At 42.2% G+C, this 19,159-nt stretch overlaps 1 protein-coding gene across 1 annotated transcript in view; it reads left to right on the top strand.

The window, feature by feature from the left end:
- Positions 1–19,159, top strand: part of LOC131131892 (neuroligin-2-like) — an 88,626-nt gene that overhangs the window by 11,996 nt on the left and 57,471 nt on the right. The window contains exon 2 of the mRNA XM_058076905.2: positions 17,609–18,345. Coding sequence (XP_057932888.1) covers positions 17,856–18,345 — 490 coding nt within the window. The 5' untranslated portion in view covers positions 17,609–17,855. The remainder of the gene's footprint in view (positions 1–17,608; positions 18,346–19,159) is intronic.

Raw genomic sequence — 19,159 nt, 5'->3', positions numbered from 1 at the left:
AGAGAAGTAACATCTACACTGACTCCCAAATCACATGAAACTTTCTACTCCCCCTGGCAAATGCGTTCAACTATACGTCATAATTCCCTTATGCATTGTATATTTGGTTGTGTCCAGTACATATTGAAATGCTGAACATGCAAGACAAGCTGCCACTTTGAGGCGGTCTGAGATGTGTATCTTCTTCTCAGATGTGGGCTGGAACATACCAAACATTGCTTCCTTAATTGTTACATTTGTCTTGTAAAGATTGATTCATTAAAATTCCAGGCGTGTCACACTGAAAGATGGTAAGAGCAGTGTAATCTGTTGTGACAGTCATTTAAAAAATGATGAATTACTCTGACTGACACTCACCAAACAAAGCATCTGAATGCACAATGAACAAGAAAGACCCGCACGTCTTTTTTTTTTATCCTGCAGTTGCACAGTGCAGATTAAAAAAACCAAAACAATAATATTCAATATTCAGAAATAGCATCGTCAAAGCAAATAGCCTGCTAAAGATGTTTATGGTATTTTGTTGTTTGTTTTCCAGGATATTTGAGGAATGCTGATTTGGTCCAGTGGGGGCCGTTGGCTAATATTGTGGTGGAGTGTCTGAATGGATCGTGTCTAACAGCCACACAAGGGAATTACTTTCCAAAGCAACGTAGACAAGCTAGCCATATGTCTTTTGTCAACATTTATGTTTTTTTCTTTCATTTTTAATAAGCTTACAAAACACTTGACAGGCATATTTTTGGGGGGAGGAGGGTGCACGCTAAACATATAAATAATGATTTCACCATGAGTCACTTGGGCACCTTGATGTGTGACAAAGGAGCTGGAAATATAAAATAAGAAAAAGCAGAGCATTTTTAGATAAAACGTGATGAGTGACAGCTTGAGGGATTAAGAGTTGGCTGCTTTTGATTTTTAAAATAGATATTTGATGAAGAAAAAACAAGAAATCCTCCACTGTTGACTTAATTGCTCCTTGGATCTCATTGTCATTATTAAGTTTGCATATCTCATTTGCATGATGTCGCTTCAGTAATGCAACGGAATAATACCCTACGTCATCTTGGGATGTGTTTGCCCTGAGCATCCGTACGGTAAAGGCAGAGCAGCAAACCACTTAACCACCGTGCGTGCCAACCTTATTCCTGCACCTACCTCCATTTAGCTTCTTTTTCTTCCTCGCCCTCGCTCCCTTTCTGACATCTGCTCCTCCTCATCCTTTTGAAGCTGTCCTCTCCTCTTTCCTCATTTGACCTCATATGTGTAGCTCGTCTCTGACCTCACAACTGTAAGTCGCGGGCCCTCGCCTTTGCTGTGAGCGTGTTGAGCTAAGGGCTGCAGTGGCCAACATGTTCAATGGACAGCTCTTTGTACTGGCACGGTGGCCTAGTGGTGAGCATATTGACCACACAGTCTGGAGATCTGGAAGTTCTGGGTTTGTATCTCCGTTCGGGGATCATTTGATGGACTTTGCATGTTCTCCCCGTGCAGTGCTTTTTTTTCTGTCTATTTAAAGTGCATGCATGAGGGATGTCAAAGTTATGTCAAAGGGTATTTTGAATGGTAAGTTTAGCTTCAGAACCCTGGCAGATGGCTCTCTGGACAAGACCGAAGTTATTAGCATCTACCGTCACTGTGGGTGGAGTTTTCACGGAGTACAGTGTTTTTTATTGTCATTTATACAGTGGTACTTTGACATATGAGTTTCCCGACTAACAAGTTTGTATCGTCTCACGGCTGACTTTTTTCTTTGAACTGCGAGATCAATTTTGGGTTTTCACAAGCTGCTAGTTACCGGCAGGCATAGCCTTGGACAGCTATTTGGCTGGTGGCTTGTGTCAATGTGACCTCGACTGAAAACGAGAATGGATGTAAATAGCAATAGCAGCACTAGCATTAGTAGCGTGCTAGCTAATCATATTCGTATTCACTTTTCGCCAAATTTTGCCGTTTTCACAGAAACCTGGTGGGCCCCAATCCCAACCATGGAAACTAGACAAATTTGGGCTGTGCCGAACTATGTGGGATCCCGTTTTGATTACTTTCTACACGGGCCCTCAAGTCTTGAAGAAATGACTTATCTCTGATGACTATGATGAAGACGAGCTTCCTTCAACTTCCTGTCCCCTGGCTGAGGCGTTCAGCCACCTAGTCAGGACTGGTTTAAACCAGATCAAACCACATACCCCAAATTCCTGATCCCTCAGTTGATGAAGAAGAGGAGCTCAGCTTCACTTCAGAGAGCGCTTGGTCTCGGCTTTGATTGGGTGTCTGACCGTTCACTCCAGAGCTGGCATTACAAATGCTTGTATTCACTCCAAGTAGAATAATACATTGTTAATTGTAGTTTTTGACTCAGGTAGAGACCAGGGTTCAATTCCATCCTCGGCCATCTCTGTGTGGAGTTTGCATGTTCTCCCCGTGCATGCGTGGATTTTCTCCGGTTTCCTCCCACATTCCAAAAACATGCTAGGTTAATTGGCCACTCCAAATTGTCCATAGGTATGAATGTGAGTGTGAATGGTTGTTTGTCTATATGTGCCCTGTGATTGGCTGGCCACCAGTGCAGGGTGTACCCTGGGATAGGCTCCAGCACCCCTGCGACCCTCGTGAGGATAAGCAGTAGAAAATGAATGAATGAATGACTCAGGTAGTTCATCCACAGTTGAAGGAGTAAACCAAACCGGGTGCTTCCTGCCCTGGTTTATGAAGCTTTGGATGGTTTCTGGTGGGAAGTCCACATGGAGACATGATAGTGTCCAGCAGTATTTGTTGCGGAACACCGAGCCTAAATTAGTCATTGTCCCACACCGACTTTACCACTCACTTCACTTTACGGGAATGAAAGGTGGTGGATTCCTCACTAGAAGCCAACTTGCATGAAACCCCGAGGGTCCAGTCAATGCTGCTTGCAGCTTTGTGCAAAGTCCACAAGGAACATATGTAGCCCCCCCATGGAGGCTATACGTACATCTGACAGGAGTCCTTACCACGTGCCTGCAGCCTCCACTTATACTATTACGCCATGGTATCAAATGCTGACATCAAATCACGGCGCTACAACAATGAATGTCATGATTACAGTTGATGTTCAAATAGTTTGTGTATTTGTTTAAACGTGTGTTCTGATGCATGTAAGGCTTCTAGAGTTCATCATCTGGTTTGCTTTTTGAACTATGAACAGCTGACACACTCACTGACACAAATGCTAATGAGAGTGTTGCTAATTTGCTTTGGTCTTCGACCCTCTCCGAACAGGAGCACAACTCTTGTTGGACGTCGGACGCGGTCCCACATCCCACGGATGTCAATGGCACGACAAGTACACACAGTTACACACTTGGCTTAAGGTACACTTGGATATCTGTGGAACTTGTTGTCGGCCCAAACTCTACAGGCGTTGGGAAAGCAGAATTTCCGATGCCTAAAGCTCTCCAACTCGATCACACCAGACTGTAAAATTACACATGTGATATTGCGTCGGCCGTGTCTACTTTGATACTACTTGACCTCCGCAACCTTGGTCGGACGCAGGCGAGTGTGCCGAGTGCGTGAGCGCATCTCCTTGCTGCAATCCCGAGATTAGATAAAGCATGATGCAATTTTGGGAGGTGATTGTGGCGCTCCGGCTCGGCGTTGCCACATTAGAGTGATCACGTACAAAGTAGGCCAAAGCAGCGTCGGGCACATAACTACACGGAGACTTCTAAGTTTCCCATCAGCCCGAGATCCTCAGGCTCTTTTTGACTCTTCTTTAGTCTACACTGGAGAATAAAAGCTGATTGCAGTTTTGCTCCGGGGGCTTAGCATTGAACATGGCTGCCTGAGGAACGTAAGCTAGTTAATTCAATGTCATCCTGTAAATCTCCTTTTAAATTGCACCCCTCTAGACATGCCATTATAGACTGTCTTTATCTCCTCACCGTGTTTCTCCATTTTTCTTCCTTATTTTTGTGGCGAGTTAAAAAAAAAAGGAAAAGATGACAATCGCCGTCATGATCATTATTCCAAATAATGACGAGTGAGACTCAAGCACAATCACGTCTGCGCTGATTTATCTCGTTCAGAAATGCCTCGGAGCTGTGGATGATGCTATCAGAGCGGTCACTGACACTGTGGGTGTTGTGACAGACAAGCGACACAACTAACAATTTTACATGGCTCTTCACTAATTACTGTGCCATGATACGACACGCACACAATGCGGCTCCATCACTGCAAACCATTCACACTAATGCTCGCCCCGCACCAAAAGATAATAGGCATAATTACGGGTCCGGCCACTGCGCGCATGAGTGTCCTTGAGGCTTCTCAGAACTGACTATTTACATAAATGAGTGAGTCCTGTGTCTAATGAGTGCAATCTTACTTCCAACTCACCTCCAGCTTCCACCGCATAAAACGCAATAGCCTTGCCGAAGTTATGCTCGTTTTTCAATTCAAATGTCTCACAGTTTGTGTTGCGCTTCATCCCAAAGGTGTTTGATTAGGTTGGACGGCTTTATGCACCTCTATGGCCTCACTAGGGGTGTGTATTGGCAAGAATCTGGCGATACGATACGTATCGCGATACTAGGCTCACAATACAATATATCACGATACTGTTAACAAGGCAATTTTTTTTTTGTTTTTCTTCTTAAAGATTATTTCCTGGAAAAACTGAATTACACCAGCAATATGCACTTACTAAACACATTTTTATTCGATTAGAACAGTATGTTATGCTGTATCACAAACTTTCCTATGGAAAAACTTAAAGTGTAGCATTTGGATAAATAAAACTTTAACATCCTGCTTTAAATTTACAAAAAACCCATAAAAAACAAATAAATTTAATTGTGTCTCAAGATCCTGCTCAAATGTTCACATTCTATTAGCTGTGAAAAAATGCAGCGTATACAGTCCCTGACTTATCCACCATCAGAACAGTATTTTTGTGGAACAAAGTAACTAACATCAGTAAAAAGTCCTTTTAGGATGCCATAAAATAACCATTATTTAACAAAATAGTGATATCAATTTCATTCATTCATTTTCTACCGCTTTTCCTCACAAGGGTCGCGGGCAGTGCTGGAGCCTATTCCAGCTGTCTTCGGGCGAGAGGCGGGGTACACCCTGGACTGGTGGCCAGCCAATCACAGGGCACATATAGACAAACAACCATTCACACTCACATTCATACCTATGGACAATTTGGAGTCGCCAATTAACCTAAAAACAAAATACCTGCACTATCACAGTACTACTTTTGTAGCATACAAAAGGACCTTTGCATTGCTTGCTAGCGGCAGGTCCTTATGGTGTCTCGCTAAGTGGACTCACAGATTTGTCGTGTTTCCCGAATACTTTATTCGGGCACAACACATTTTACAAACGGCATGGGTTTTGTCAATTTCTGCACACCCTACTTTGTGTAGAAATCCAAAATGTGTCCACAATTCAGCCTTGTACGCCGCAGGGGCCGCTGTTATGTGCTGGCATTCTGCCATGTTGAACTGTGTTTATGTTTACGTTTCACTCGTGAATCTCGTTCAATGCCCTTGCCTAATTGACTACGTAAGTGCTGCCACCTAACGATCGGAGGTTTAAATTAAAATCAGAAATTAACCATTGCAGTGTCTGCACTTGAATAAATACCATATACAGTCCATGATAAATGCCTAAAAATATCCATATCATACTTTTTAATATCGATACAGTATCGCGGAACGAAGTATCGCAATATATCGCCTAAACGATATTTTCTTACAACCCTAGTCCTCACAGCTGGAATATGGACTAAACTGTACAATGGGACCGTTCCAAGTGTATGTGTCTGGGAGGGCCACCTCTTAATGTGCTTCACTCTCTTCTTTCCTTGTTAGGCTCGTCACAATAACACACTTTGCTGGATGGTAATTGTGCGACAAATAATTGCAGATAAATGACATAATTGGCACAATATTTTCAGGCCACTTTTTCATTAATGTAAGGATAATATATGGCATAATCATGGCAGACATTGTATCATTTTCTTGAATATTGAATATTGTAAACACTATTGAATTGAAGAACTAGACTCATAGATTCATGGAAAAAGACAAAGGAGGTGTCCATGTTGATTTTGCTGCCACATTGTGTCCTCGTCAAAAAAAAAGTGAATGTTCATTTATCCCTTTCATCCATCCACCTATTTTCTATATCATTTATGCTCATTAAGGTTGTGGGGGTATGCTGGAACCTATCCCAGCTGAAAATTCGCAAAAGGCGGGGTATACCCTGGACTGGTGGGCACATATAGACAAACAAGCATTCCCACCCACATTCATACCTATGGACAATTTGGAGTGGCCAATGAACAAACCTAAAAACCGAAATAAAGCTAATGTTAGCTTATCCCTTTCATTTATTGTTTATTGTTTTCTGCATGTAAAACTATAATTGTAAACCACGTGTAGTGTTAACATGTTTGGCTTTCTGGAATGTATTAATTGGATTAACATTATTTCTTATGCGTTTCGAGTACATTTCGGTTAGAGTCGGGCCTTCTGGAACGGATTTATGACACACGGTTCGACGGTATCTTAAGACTGAGGGGGAATTTCAGGCGGAATTTTGTCTCACTGTTGCATGTAATACTTATCTTCCTGTTGAATCTTGCAGTCTCAGAAGTCTCAGATGAGTCTCAGAGTTGCCGTTGAAGCCACGCGGCATGCAGAGACCTTCATGACGCCGTTGACTCATTGTTTTTCATAAACCTCCGCTTGAAAGAAAACATGACTGCATAACTCCGCTGTCCGCTCAGCAGGTTCAGCAGGGATCAAATTAAGATGTCATGCTATGTATAAAAGCCAAATTAGCACCAAGTCTGTCAAATCTTTGTCTATTAGCCCCTGCAGCCCTTCCCTTGTCTTCATGGACTCAGGTCTCCATTTAAGTAACATGAAGCCTCATTTACAACAGAAGGGAAGACAGAACTTGTCTCATGTTTGGGAGAATGTAATGAGCTATTCCATCCAACCATCCATCCATTCATCCACCCAACATCCATCCATTCGTCCATACATCTATTCCATCCATCCCATCCAACCATCCAACCATCTATTCATCTATCCAATCATCCATCCATCCCATCCAACCATCCCATCCAACCATCCATCCATCATCCATCCATCCATCCATCCATTCATCTATCCAACCATCCACCCATCCCATCCAACCATCCATCCATCCATTCCATTCATCCCATCCATCCATCCATCCATCCATCCATTCATCCCATCCATCCATTCCATTCATCCCATCCATCCATTCCATTCATCCCATCCATCCATCCATCCATCCATTCCATCCATCCCATCCATTCATCCCATCCATCCATTCCATCCATCCATCCATCCATTCCATTCATCCCATCCTTCTATCCATTCCATTCTTCCCATCCCATCCATCCATCCACTGAGAAGAGCTGGACGAGGTAGCCCGGGAGACCAACGTTTCCAGGCATCTTCTGCATGTGAATTTGTCTTGGAAATCAATAAAGTATTTATGTAGTATTTATCCAAAGGTCGAGTTGCGGGGGCAGCAGCCTAAGAAGTTCCCAGTCCACTTGGGGCAGTACTCACCCCTGACCTCGGTATGGCACTCCACCTTTTTCCGTGCGAGAACTATGGATTCGGAAGTGCTGATTTTCCAGTGAGTGGAGCCAGCAGGACCATATCATCGGCAAAACGCAGAGACCCAATTCTGCCCCCACCAAACTGGATCCCTTCAGTTTCTAGGCTGTGCCGACCAATTCTGTCCACAAAAGTAATGAATGGCTTGGTTAGGTAGACAGAAACACGTACAAATTGTGGCTTTAGACAGTGATGCATGTCCTGAACATCATACCTACTCGTCATATATTATTTCATCCATGCGTCACAAATGAGATGTGTTCTCTATGTAGCCTATTTTAATTTCTTCAGTGTATAAGCACGTCAGTAATTGAAGATGAAAATGTATAAAAATCAGAGCACTTTCCTCACATGAAGACCCTTTTTAAACTAAGGTAGGCACATGAAGGCACTATTTTTGTTGTGGATGAAATACATTGCGAGTGTGACCAAAACGATCTGATGATGTTGAGTTTGACTTGGCTATTTCGGGATAGCAACCGTATTCCGCATGATTCTAAATGACAACGGCTGGCTGGAACAGGTCTCAGAGTATCTTATTTTAGAGTGTATGGAACTTAAAAGGCGTATTTTCAATCCTGTGACGTTTCTACCCGCGCCCACTTCTCAAGATGTGCCGGTCTTGCACCTGCCTTAAAAGCTTCTTCAAATGTGAAACCACTTTATGATGATGTCCATTTTAAAGGCACTACTTTGGTCAATGATGTAGGACGGGAAAATCTTACGCCGACACTTCCTGTTGCCTCACGGATGCATCACAGAGTAAAAAATATACCAATGTCATGCTGCACTTCTCCGGGTTAGTAGCCATCTTCTCTATGGTTTCTATTCTTCTACCACCGAGCGTATCTTGGACACACACTTAGCTGGCTGGTATGGGATGATGAGTCCCAGGGGCTCAGGCGACTAACAAGTCTAATCTTTGTCCCATTTTAGGACATTGACACATTTTGAGAGCATACCTTTGGATACCTTTATTTTGGTAATGGTAATGGTAATGGTAATGGTAATAATTTTATTTCATTTGAACATGCATCAGATTACAATTGAGTGCATCCCAAATCAGTTCACAGTTCCACATGTCCAAAAGGAGTAGGAAGAAGCAAAGCTTATTAAATCCTACCTCTCCATCTGATACTTTTACAATCAGTAACTGTTACATTTGTTCACTTCCTGCTTTCCTAATATAGTTTAAGTTTTGGGTTTTTTTTGTTTTTCTTTTGTCACGTACCGAAGTAGGAGGTGATATGAGCATCCAATGTCATAATGGGTACCATAGTAAGTGTCAATATAGTGATATATATAGCACATCATGACTGGTTCAAGACTCTTCATCCTTGTATTTAGCAAACATCAACTGCTTGTATTGTTTCTTGAATTGGCTCATCGTTGTGCATTGTTTGAGGTCCTTACTCAATCCATTCCATAGTTTGATTCCACATACTGAAATGCTATGGCTAGCATAACGTAGTCCTAGCATAGAAGTGTTTCAAATGTACGTCTTCCCTGAGATCATATTTCTCCTCTCTTGTAGAGAAGTATTGGATGACATTTTTAGCTAATTGGTTATTTTTAGCCTTTTTGTTCCTAACATGCTAGCTTGGACTAGCTTCTCAGTTCTTCAGCAAGCAGACTCCTAGTTTACGAATACATAGCATAATACATCTCAACACAATGTGAGATGTACGTATTTGTGATGTACATGGATATTCGGATGTATGCATGTATGTCCGAGTCAATGGTTCTCAGTGTCTTCAGTGATGCGGACTCGGTCTGTTGGAGCGAAGAGGGCGCTGACCTGAAAGGCAAAGCTGTCAGTGTACTGGTCGATCTACATTTATCCCCTCATCTATGGTCATGAGGTTTGGGTCGTAACCGAAAGCGGCCAAAATGACCAAAATGACTTCCCTCCGTAGGGTGGCTGGGCTCTCCGGGCACACCCGACCGATAGGAGGCCTTGAGGAAGACCCAGGACACGTTGGAGAGACTATGTCTCTCAACTGGTCGGGGAACGCCTCTGGATCTGCCAGGAGAAGGTGAATGAAGCAGCCAGGGAGAGGGAAATCTGGGTTGATCTCTGCTAAGCGGAAAAAGGATATTGATTTAGTATTTTAAACTTGTCATTGCGGGCTGCACGGCGGTCGAGTGGTTAGCGCGCAGACCTCACAGCTAGGAGATCTGAGTTCAATCCCATCTCTGTGTGGAGTTTACATGTTCTCCCATGCATGTGTGGGTTTTCTCCGTGCACTCCGGTTTCAAAAACATGCTAGGTTAATTGGCAACTGGTTGTGAATGGTTGTTTGTCTATGTGTGCCCTGTGATTGGCTGGCCACCAGTCCAGGGTGTACCCCGCCTCTCGCCCGAAGGCAGCTTATCCTCACAACCCTCGTGAGGATAAGCGGTAGAAAATGAATGAATATTATTAATATTCTTAATCTTAATATTAATATTATTAATATATTGTGATACTTTTTTTCAATATAATCTAAAATTTTGAATGTCTTGATATTGAATAAGTCATGTTTAGGGCCAATTTCAACTTCCTCTCTTCAGGCTGTTGCTGTACCTGCTCTGGCGAACTGCCTGGTTGCCCCGCCTCCTCCCTTTCGGCTGCAATTAATCATCCGGGCAATCGGAGCGCATTCAAAGTGGTGAACCTGCTGCTGTGATTCCCACCGCGAACGATGTAGTGCTTGTAACGCTAGTAGCATGAGTAATGCTAATAACGATAGCATTTGTAATACTACTAGTGCCACTAGTAACGCTAATATCTGCTAATAACTCAAGTAGTGTTTGTACGGTAGTAAGGCTAGTAGAGCTATTAGCACTAGTAAGGCTACTAGTAGTGCTAGTAATGCTACCAGTGCTAGTAACACTGATAACAGTAGTAACTCTAGTAACGCGAGTAGCAGAAGTAATGTTAGTAGCTCTAGTAATGCTAATAGCATAGTCACTCTATAATAGGTATACAATAAGTACACTAGTAGCGCTAGTAATGCTACTAGTGCTAGGAATGTAAGTAACACGAGAAGCAATTGAAATGAATGAATGAGTGAACCTTGTCATTGCTAACAGAGTCATTACCTGCATGGTGGATGGTGGTTAGCATTTTAGAGGTTGGACTCTATTTATGCTTCTGTATATGGAGATTGCATTTGGACCCGTGCATGTGTCGATGCTCTCCAGGGTAGTCCGGCTTCCTCTCCCTTTGTACTTTAACCGAGTGCTTGGAACTTGTGTGGCCAGTTGATGTTTACTGATCTACAGCAATAATGTACGTTCATTGCCTTCCTCATGCCTGAGGAGCAGTGGTCTGCAACCACGTAGCAACAGTGTCCTTGGATGTAATATGAACTTATCTTAGTACTTCAGGGATCATTTCTGACAAAATTTCAGACCTAGAGCTATAGAATATGTTATTAAGCACATCTAATTATAAAGTGTTTCATGCATTGATGAATGATGACGTTCCAGAGGGAAATGTTCCTCTCAGAGAATAAATGGACACCAAATGACAGCATCCAAACATGCTGCAGAAGAAGAGTATGTTTATGTGTATTGGCTCATTTCTTTTTAAGCGGGCAATTTACTCAGCCCAGGGATAGGACTTGGCAGGCTGACTTAAAGACTCAGCATTCTCTGTCTGGCGTGCCGAGTTGGTTGGTGTCCATAGACTCGTGCAGGAGAGCAACTTGACAGCAACACATGTGGTTTGAACATCCAAATGCAGAAACAAAGCGATCTGGATCCCCAAGGCAAGCATTTTCTTCCGACACACCCGTTCTGCAAAGTTTTCCCCAAACTACGTTGACTGTTCCATTTGAACACAGCCATAAAAGTGTCCCAGTCACGGGGAGATATTACCCTCTCATGCGGCCTCCGATGACAGGACCACCATTTATATAACGCAGTACCGACCACTCTTACATCAGCCAGGTGATTTGGGTGTCCGCTTATCCCCGTTAATGTGCAAGGACTGAAGTCTAGTGCCATTTCATCCCACGGATGGTTGACGTGAATGGATGTTTGGCATGTTAGGTTGCTGTTAAAGGTTGGGGACACACCCATTTGTGGCGACGTCCGTCTCACGCCACATCCAACGCTCATGTATTGTACATGTGGGAATACTATAAAAATACTGTGTATTTGTTGTATTTCTGCTGTTGTTCTGTTTGACAACAGTATGTTTATGTGATACGCTTCTACCATATCTTACTTATTGTGTGGAAATATGGGCTAATAACTATAAAAGCAATCTTCACTCGCTAAATGTACTACAAAAAAGGTCAGTAAGGATAATTCATAATGCCGCCTACAGAGAACATACTAACTCCCCATTTCTAAAATCACTAATACTTAAACTTGCTGATATAATTAATCTTCAAACAGCTAAAATAATGCACAAGGCTAAAAATAACCAATTAGCTAAAAATGTCATCCAATACTTCTCTACAAGAGAGGAGAAATATGATCTCAGGGAAGAAGTACATTTGAAACACTTCTATGCTAGGACTACGTTATGCTAGCCATAGCATTTCAGTATGTGGAATCAAACTATGGAATGGATTGAGTAAGGAAATCAAACAATGCACAACGATGAGCCAATTCAAGAAACAATACAAGCAGTTGATGTTTGCTAAATACAAGGATGAAGAGTCTTGAACCAGTCATGATGTGCTATATATATCACTATATTGACACTTACTATGGTACACATTATGGCATTGGATGCTCATATCACCTCGTACTTCGGTACGAGGTACATTATTAAAAAAAAACAAAAAAAAAAACTTCAACTGTATTATGGAAAGCAGGAAGTGAACAAATGTAACAGTTACTGATTGTAAAAGTACCAGATGGAGGGCTAGGATTTAATAAGCTTTGCTTCTTCCTACTCCTTTTGGACAAGTGTAACTGTGAACTGATTATGGGATGCACTCAATTGTAATCTGATGCATGTTCAAATGAAATAAAAACATTACATTTTAGAACAATTTCAACTTTCTTCGAGAAAATGTTCTTCACGTATTGATGAATTTATCCCCATATTTTCACTTATTCTGATGACATTAGAACTTTCTTCGCAACCTAATTTCACAATAATTACAACTTTTTTTCTCGTAGTATTGCAGTGTATGTATACATATTTTTTAGTATTTTAACTTTATGCTGGTAAAATGACTTTCATACTATTTGGTTGAATTGTATGAAGTTATTCTCATAAAATTATGAATTTGTCTTGTCTGATTACAAGTGTTTCTCTTAGTATTTGAACATTTGATTCATTCTTACGAAACAGGAGTATCTAAAGTGCATGGGGGGGGGGGCATTTACGCCCTGCAGCTGTTTGTTATCGGCCCTGAGCACTTTCTAAATATTCAATTAAACAAAAAAAGGAAATTAAGTGAAGTACGTAAATACAAAATCTTAAAGTCATGGTATTAAGGGGAAAATAAATACAAATAAATTTAAATTTGAAAGTAAAGTGGTAATATAAGAAATTAACAAAATAAAAAGTATACATTGTTGGAAAATATTTGTGTAAAAAAATGGCAACAAGAAGTTGTGTACAGTAAGGTCAAAAACTAAAAATCTGAGATGCAGGCTGTTTGGAATGGAATGGCCTTTATTGTCATTATACAAGATGTACAACGAAATTGTTGTGTTGTTGTTTTATGTTTTATAAAAAAAAATGCATTTGTTCATTTTTTCAAAAAAAAATGAACAAATTGGAAAAAGTCACCATAATGGGACAGCATGTTGATCAGTCCAGGGTGTACCCCGCCTCTCGCCCAAAGTCAGCTAGGATAGGCTCCAGCATACCGCCACCCTAGTGAGGATAAGCGGCATTGAGAATGGATGGATGGAGGGGGACACCATGTTGGCATTGGAGTCCTCTTTCTGTATGGTTATCGGTTGCTGGTTATTGGTTATTGGTTATTGGTTATCGGTTATCGGTTATTTGTTATTGATTATTGGTTATCGGTTATCGGTTATTTGTTATTGATTATTGGTTATCGGTTTTGAGCTATTGGTTATTGGTTATCAGTTATTGGTTATTGCACTTGGTAAGTCTGCAGTATATCACAGGCACTGCTGTGTGGTTGCCAGGTAACCAGCTGATACTGCAGAGAAACTCTCGGCTAGGAAATAGTCCTGGATGTAACCCTGTGGAAAATCTAGGACGATTACGTTCTTAGTCGATGAATGTGAAGCTTGTTGTTTCCCGAGACAGACCAAACGAATATGTCCGTCCGTCACGTTGAGTCTCCAGCATAGAGTATAATATCTATAGTAGAAAACAATGCTGTGCTGTACTTTTCATGTAATTTTCTACCAAATGAAAGTGATTGGTGATGTCCAAAGAGGCTTCCGGCCGTTTCGCCACCTGAGGCTGTGTGACAAAACATAGAGTCACTCAAGTGGCCTTTAATTAACCAAATATTTTTCCAGCTAGCTTGTTTCTGGCTTTCCTAATGAGACAAATGTGCTGTCACGTCACTAATTTGAAGCCTCTTGTAGCGCTGCACACCCTCGCCGTGCTTCCCTCGGCCTGGCCGTGGAGGAGTGGATGTTGCGGGTTTGAGGAGGATGGAGGGATGATGCGGAATCAAGCAAATGTGAGCGCCACATCAAGCCTTTATCGCACCTAAAGACTCCGTCTCCAAAGCCAGAGTGCGATAAGCACTGCCCGTTGGTCTGTAATAATGCGGCAGCAAGAACCAACTGAAGTGAGTCGAGAGGGAAAGGCTCTGCTATAAAACGGCGTTGTGGTACGCTCACTCCCCCGATGCTGTATTTATACGCTTTTATTTATTTGATGTTCTCTGAGGATTGGAGTCATTACCGTACAATAGCCGCTCCGCTCTAAAGAATGGTGCCATTAAGATTTTAATGGTACCGCAACTGATCAGGTTATGTAATGATACTTTTATTGCTTCTGTTTTTCTATTCTTTTAGCAAAGAAAATAAAGACTGTCTCATGTTTTGCGACCTCAGATGTGCTGAGAGGAAGTAAAACTCGTCTGTTACAGGGTCAAAAGGATGACATGACCTTGTCCTATTATGATTAGCTTGGCTAGATGAAATATTACAATAACCAATTATACACCGTGGATTAGGCAGTAGTTTAGGAATGGGTGAAAATATCGATATAATATGTTAATATAATATATTATTCATATGGCTGCATGGTGGACGAGTGGTTAGCACGCAGGCTACACCGCTAGGAGACCAAGTTCGATTCCACCCTCGGGCATCTCTGTGTGGAGTTTGCATGTTCTCCCCGTGCATGCGTGGGTTTTCTCCGGGTACTCCGGTTTCCTCCCACATTCCAAAAACATGCTAGGTTAATTGGTGACTCCAAATTGTCCATAGGTATGAATGCGAGTGTGAATGGTTGTTTGTCTATATGTGCCCTGTGATTGGCTGGCCGCCAGTCCAGGGTGTACCCCGCCTCTCCGCCCAAAGAGAGCTGGGATAGGCTCCAGCATGCATGCGACCCTCGTGAGGATAAGCAGTAGAAAATCAATATTATTAATATTCGTTATAATATATTGTGATACTTTTTTTCAATATAATATAAAATTTTGAATGTCTTGATATTGAATAAGTCATGTTTTGGGCCAATTTCAACTTCCTCACCTCTGTTGCTGTTGCTGTACCTGCTCTGGCGAACTGCCTGGTTGCCCCGCCTCCTCCCTTTCGGCTGCAATTAATCATCCAGGCAATCGGAGCGCATTCAAAGTGGCGAACCTGCTGTTGTGTTTCTTACTGCGAACAATGTAGTGCTTGTAATGCTAGTAGCATGAGTAACGCTAAGAGCGATAGCATTTGTAATAATACTAGTGGCACTAGTAACGCTAATATCTGCTACTAACCCAAGTAGTGTTGGTATGGTAGTAAGGCTAGTAGAGCTGATAGCACTAGTAACGCTACTAGTAGTGCTAGTAATGCTACTAGTAGTGCTAGTAACGCTACTTGTAGTGCTAGTAATGCTACCAGTAGTGCTAGTAATGCTACCAGTGCTAGTAACACTGATAACAGTAGTAACTCTAGTAACGCGAGTAGCAGAAGTAATGTTAGTAGCTCTAGTAATGCTAATAGCATAGTCACTCTATAATAGGTATACAATAATTACACTAGTAGCGCTAGTAATGCTACTAGTGCTAGGAATGTAAGTAACACTAGAAACACTTGCTGGTAATGTTAGTATGCTGTAGTAAAGCTGTAGCAACGCTAGCAGCACTGTATGTTAGTAGCAAATAATGCTAGTAATACTAGCAACATTAGTAGCACTAGTAAACTGGATAGCACCAGTTACACAAGTGGCACTAGTAATAATAATAGTAGTGCTTATAATGCCCGTAGCACTGGTAATGCTAGTAGTGTGAGTAATGCTGGTAATAGTCGTAGCACTTGTTGCACTAGTAGCAGATAACGAGTAATGCTGGTAATACCAGTAATGTTAGTAGCGTTATAAATGCTGACAGCATTAGTAGTGCTAATAGTGCAATGTAATGCTAATAGACATAGTAATGCTAGCAACACTAATAGTGCTTATAATGCTCGTAGCACTGGTAATGCTAGTAGTGCTAGTAATGCTAGTAGTGCTAGCATACCAGTAGTGCTTGTAAATCTAGTAACACTAATAGCACTCATAATGCTAGTCCCGCTAGCGTTATAAGCGTTCATAACGCTTGTAACACTAGTAACGCTAGTAGCACTAGTAACGCTAGTAGCACTAGTAACGCTAGTAGCGCTAGTAGCACTAGTAGCGCTAGTAACGCTAGTAACACTAGTAACGCTATTAGCATTCATAATGCTAGTCGCGCTAGTAACGCTATTAGCATTCATAATGCTTGTAGCGCTAGTAACGCTAGTAGCACTAGTAACACTAGTAGCACTAGTAACGCTAGTAGCACTAGTAACGCTAGTAGCGCTAGTAACGCTAGTAGCATTCATAATGCTTGTAACGCTAGTAGCCCTAGTAATCCTAGTAGCACTAGTGACTTAAGGAAACCCCATCCCCGCCATTGAGGTGACTGCAAAATCATCTACAAACTGCAAACGACAGCCTTTAATCTGTTTGCCTAAACATGCAATAGCAAGATGGAGCGTTCAATGACGCTCTGAAAACATGGACTCTTCACTGAAGCGCATGTTAATCTTGACAAACTATTGCAATTTGTTGATGTTATTTGTTTAAGGTCGGCGACCAGTTCAGGGTGTACCCCGCCTCTCGCCCGAAGTCAGCTGGGATAGGCTCCAGCATACCCATACGCGAAGATAAGCGGTATAGATGATGGATGGATATATTATTTGCACTGTGTTACCTTGATCAAACGAGTCAGGTTTAAAAGCTACATTTATTGTTTGTATAAATCCTATGTGATCCAAAATGGTAAAAACCCAAAATAAACTTTATAACTCTAGAGATGTAAAGTCAATATTCCCTTATTGAAGCTAACACGACATATTACTACTTAATGTGTCCTAAAAGATGCATGGTCTATTAACTTAGCTAATAATATAAAGTGTAACATAAGAAAGAATGTAGAATATAACAACACAGTGGCCAATATGGCAATACTGTATGGTACGGTGACATACGCACGGCCCTAATACATATATCATTGCTCCAGCGATTGCTGCTCCCAACAGTCGGGAACAGCAACAACTCTTAAGTAAATGTGAGCTATTTGTCACAGTGAAGCCATTTTCACCTTCCATCAATCTTGCTCAAACGTCACAACCCTCGCTTTGTGTCTCTCGCTGTGGATATCAAAGCTTGGCTTGTCCTCATTCCTTCCTTTATCTTCAAACAGATATCATTTTTGGTGCAATTGTTCCTTCACCAAAGATATCTCGTCTCTGCGTTTGCCTCGTAAACACGCTGACGACCAACGGTTGACCAACCTCTGACTTCTTTCACCTTCTTTTTCTTGAAGGTGGAATTGGCTTCCTGACTGCTTCTTTGGTCCCATCAAGAGATCCAAAGCAGGAGACAGATGAGACGACATATTCTACCTGAGGATGCTACCAAAACCACCACAGCACCATGTCAGCCAAGGAAAACCATTAACCTGCCACCTCACAACAATCCTCTTTTTGCCGTCCTTCTTCTCCATGACTGTGAATCTGTGATGGTCGAGCTGATGTCCTTTTGAGAAGACAAAAGGAGCCTTTATTTTGGACATGTTGTTTTTTCCCCTCAATGCTGCCAGCCACCAAGGCTTTGGTGGAAAACGCCAACGACAGACCCCTCATAGGAATGCTAACCCCTGTTTGCTGTGGCTCTTGGGGCTCGCCCTGCACCTCGTCCTCTCCTCGTGTCAGCGAGTTGACCGACATCCCATAGTGTCCACCGGCTATGGAAAGATCCGCGGCGTCAGGAAGGAGCTCAACAATGAAATCTTGGGCCCGGTGGAACAGTACCTGGGAGTACCGTACGCCACCGCGCCCATCGGCGAGCGCCGCTTCCAGCCTCCCGAGGCGCCGGGCTCCTGGCAGGAGATCCGCAACGCCACCCAGTTCGCACCCGTGTGTCCCCAGAACGTGCACGGGGTGTTACCTGAGATCATGCTACCGGTGTGGTTCACCGACAATCTGGATGCCGCCGCCACCTACGTTCAGAACCAGAGCGAGGACTGCCTTTACCTCAACATCTATGTACCTACAGAGGACGGTAAGTGGACACCACACAGTCTCTCTTTTTTTCTGCACGGTGGAATCGAATCGAATTAGCATGTTGGCCACACTGTCGGGAGATCTGGAAGATCTGGGTTTGTATCGCAGTTTGGGCATCTCTGTTCAACCCGTGGTTGGGGTTTTCGCCCGGGACTTCGACTTCCAATTCCATCAATTCCAAAAAACATGTAAAAATGCATCTAAATTCTCCATAGGTATGAATGTGAGTGCGAAGAATTTCTCAAATATTATATTTAAAGGGACTATGGACCAAAACATACATGCATCTTGTGGTGACGTAGAAAACGAATAGCACACACCAGAATGCGAGGTATGTTCACGAATCAGATTGCAATTTTTTGTTTCCCATCATCAACAATCATTATGCATTACAAAAAGACATACAGCTATGTATGTCTTTCTATTTCCTCTGTGTTGTAAAGATATAAAAACAGCTAAGAATGCACATAATGGGAAACACCTACTTTAAAAAAAAAAAAACTCAAAAAATTGCCAACAACGCTCACATTTCCATAAAGTGAGCTGAATATTAACCAAGCAACAGTGACATTGTTATTATTGTTCTTATTAACATTGTTATGCCCAAGAACTACATTACCGGCGTAGTGACACCTCGCCACACCGCTCTAGCTCCTAGCCCGCTAACAACTAGCTTCCTCATAATGCCTAATGACACCACTATATGACACCACTATAGCAAAATGTAACGCTAAATCGATACATCCCATGAAACAAGTCCCGCTAAAGTTCCACCTAAAATGACCAAAATATGACAAAATCCTGTAAGTAGT

Source organism: Doryrhamphus excisus, linkage group LG1, assembly GCF_037039965.1.
Source record: "Doryrhamphus excisus strain RoL-2023G ecotype Guam linkage group LG1, RoL_Dexc_Guam_v1.1, whole genome shotgun sequence".
Lineage (NCBI taxonomy): Eukaryota > Metazoa > Chordata > Actinopteri > Syngnathiformes > Syngnathidae > Doryrhamphus > Doryrhamphus excisus.
Note: the sequence above shows the minus strand (reverse complement) of the source record. Positions and strands in the feature narration are given on the sequence as shown.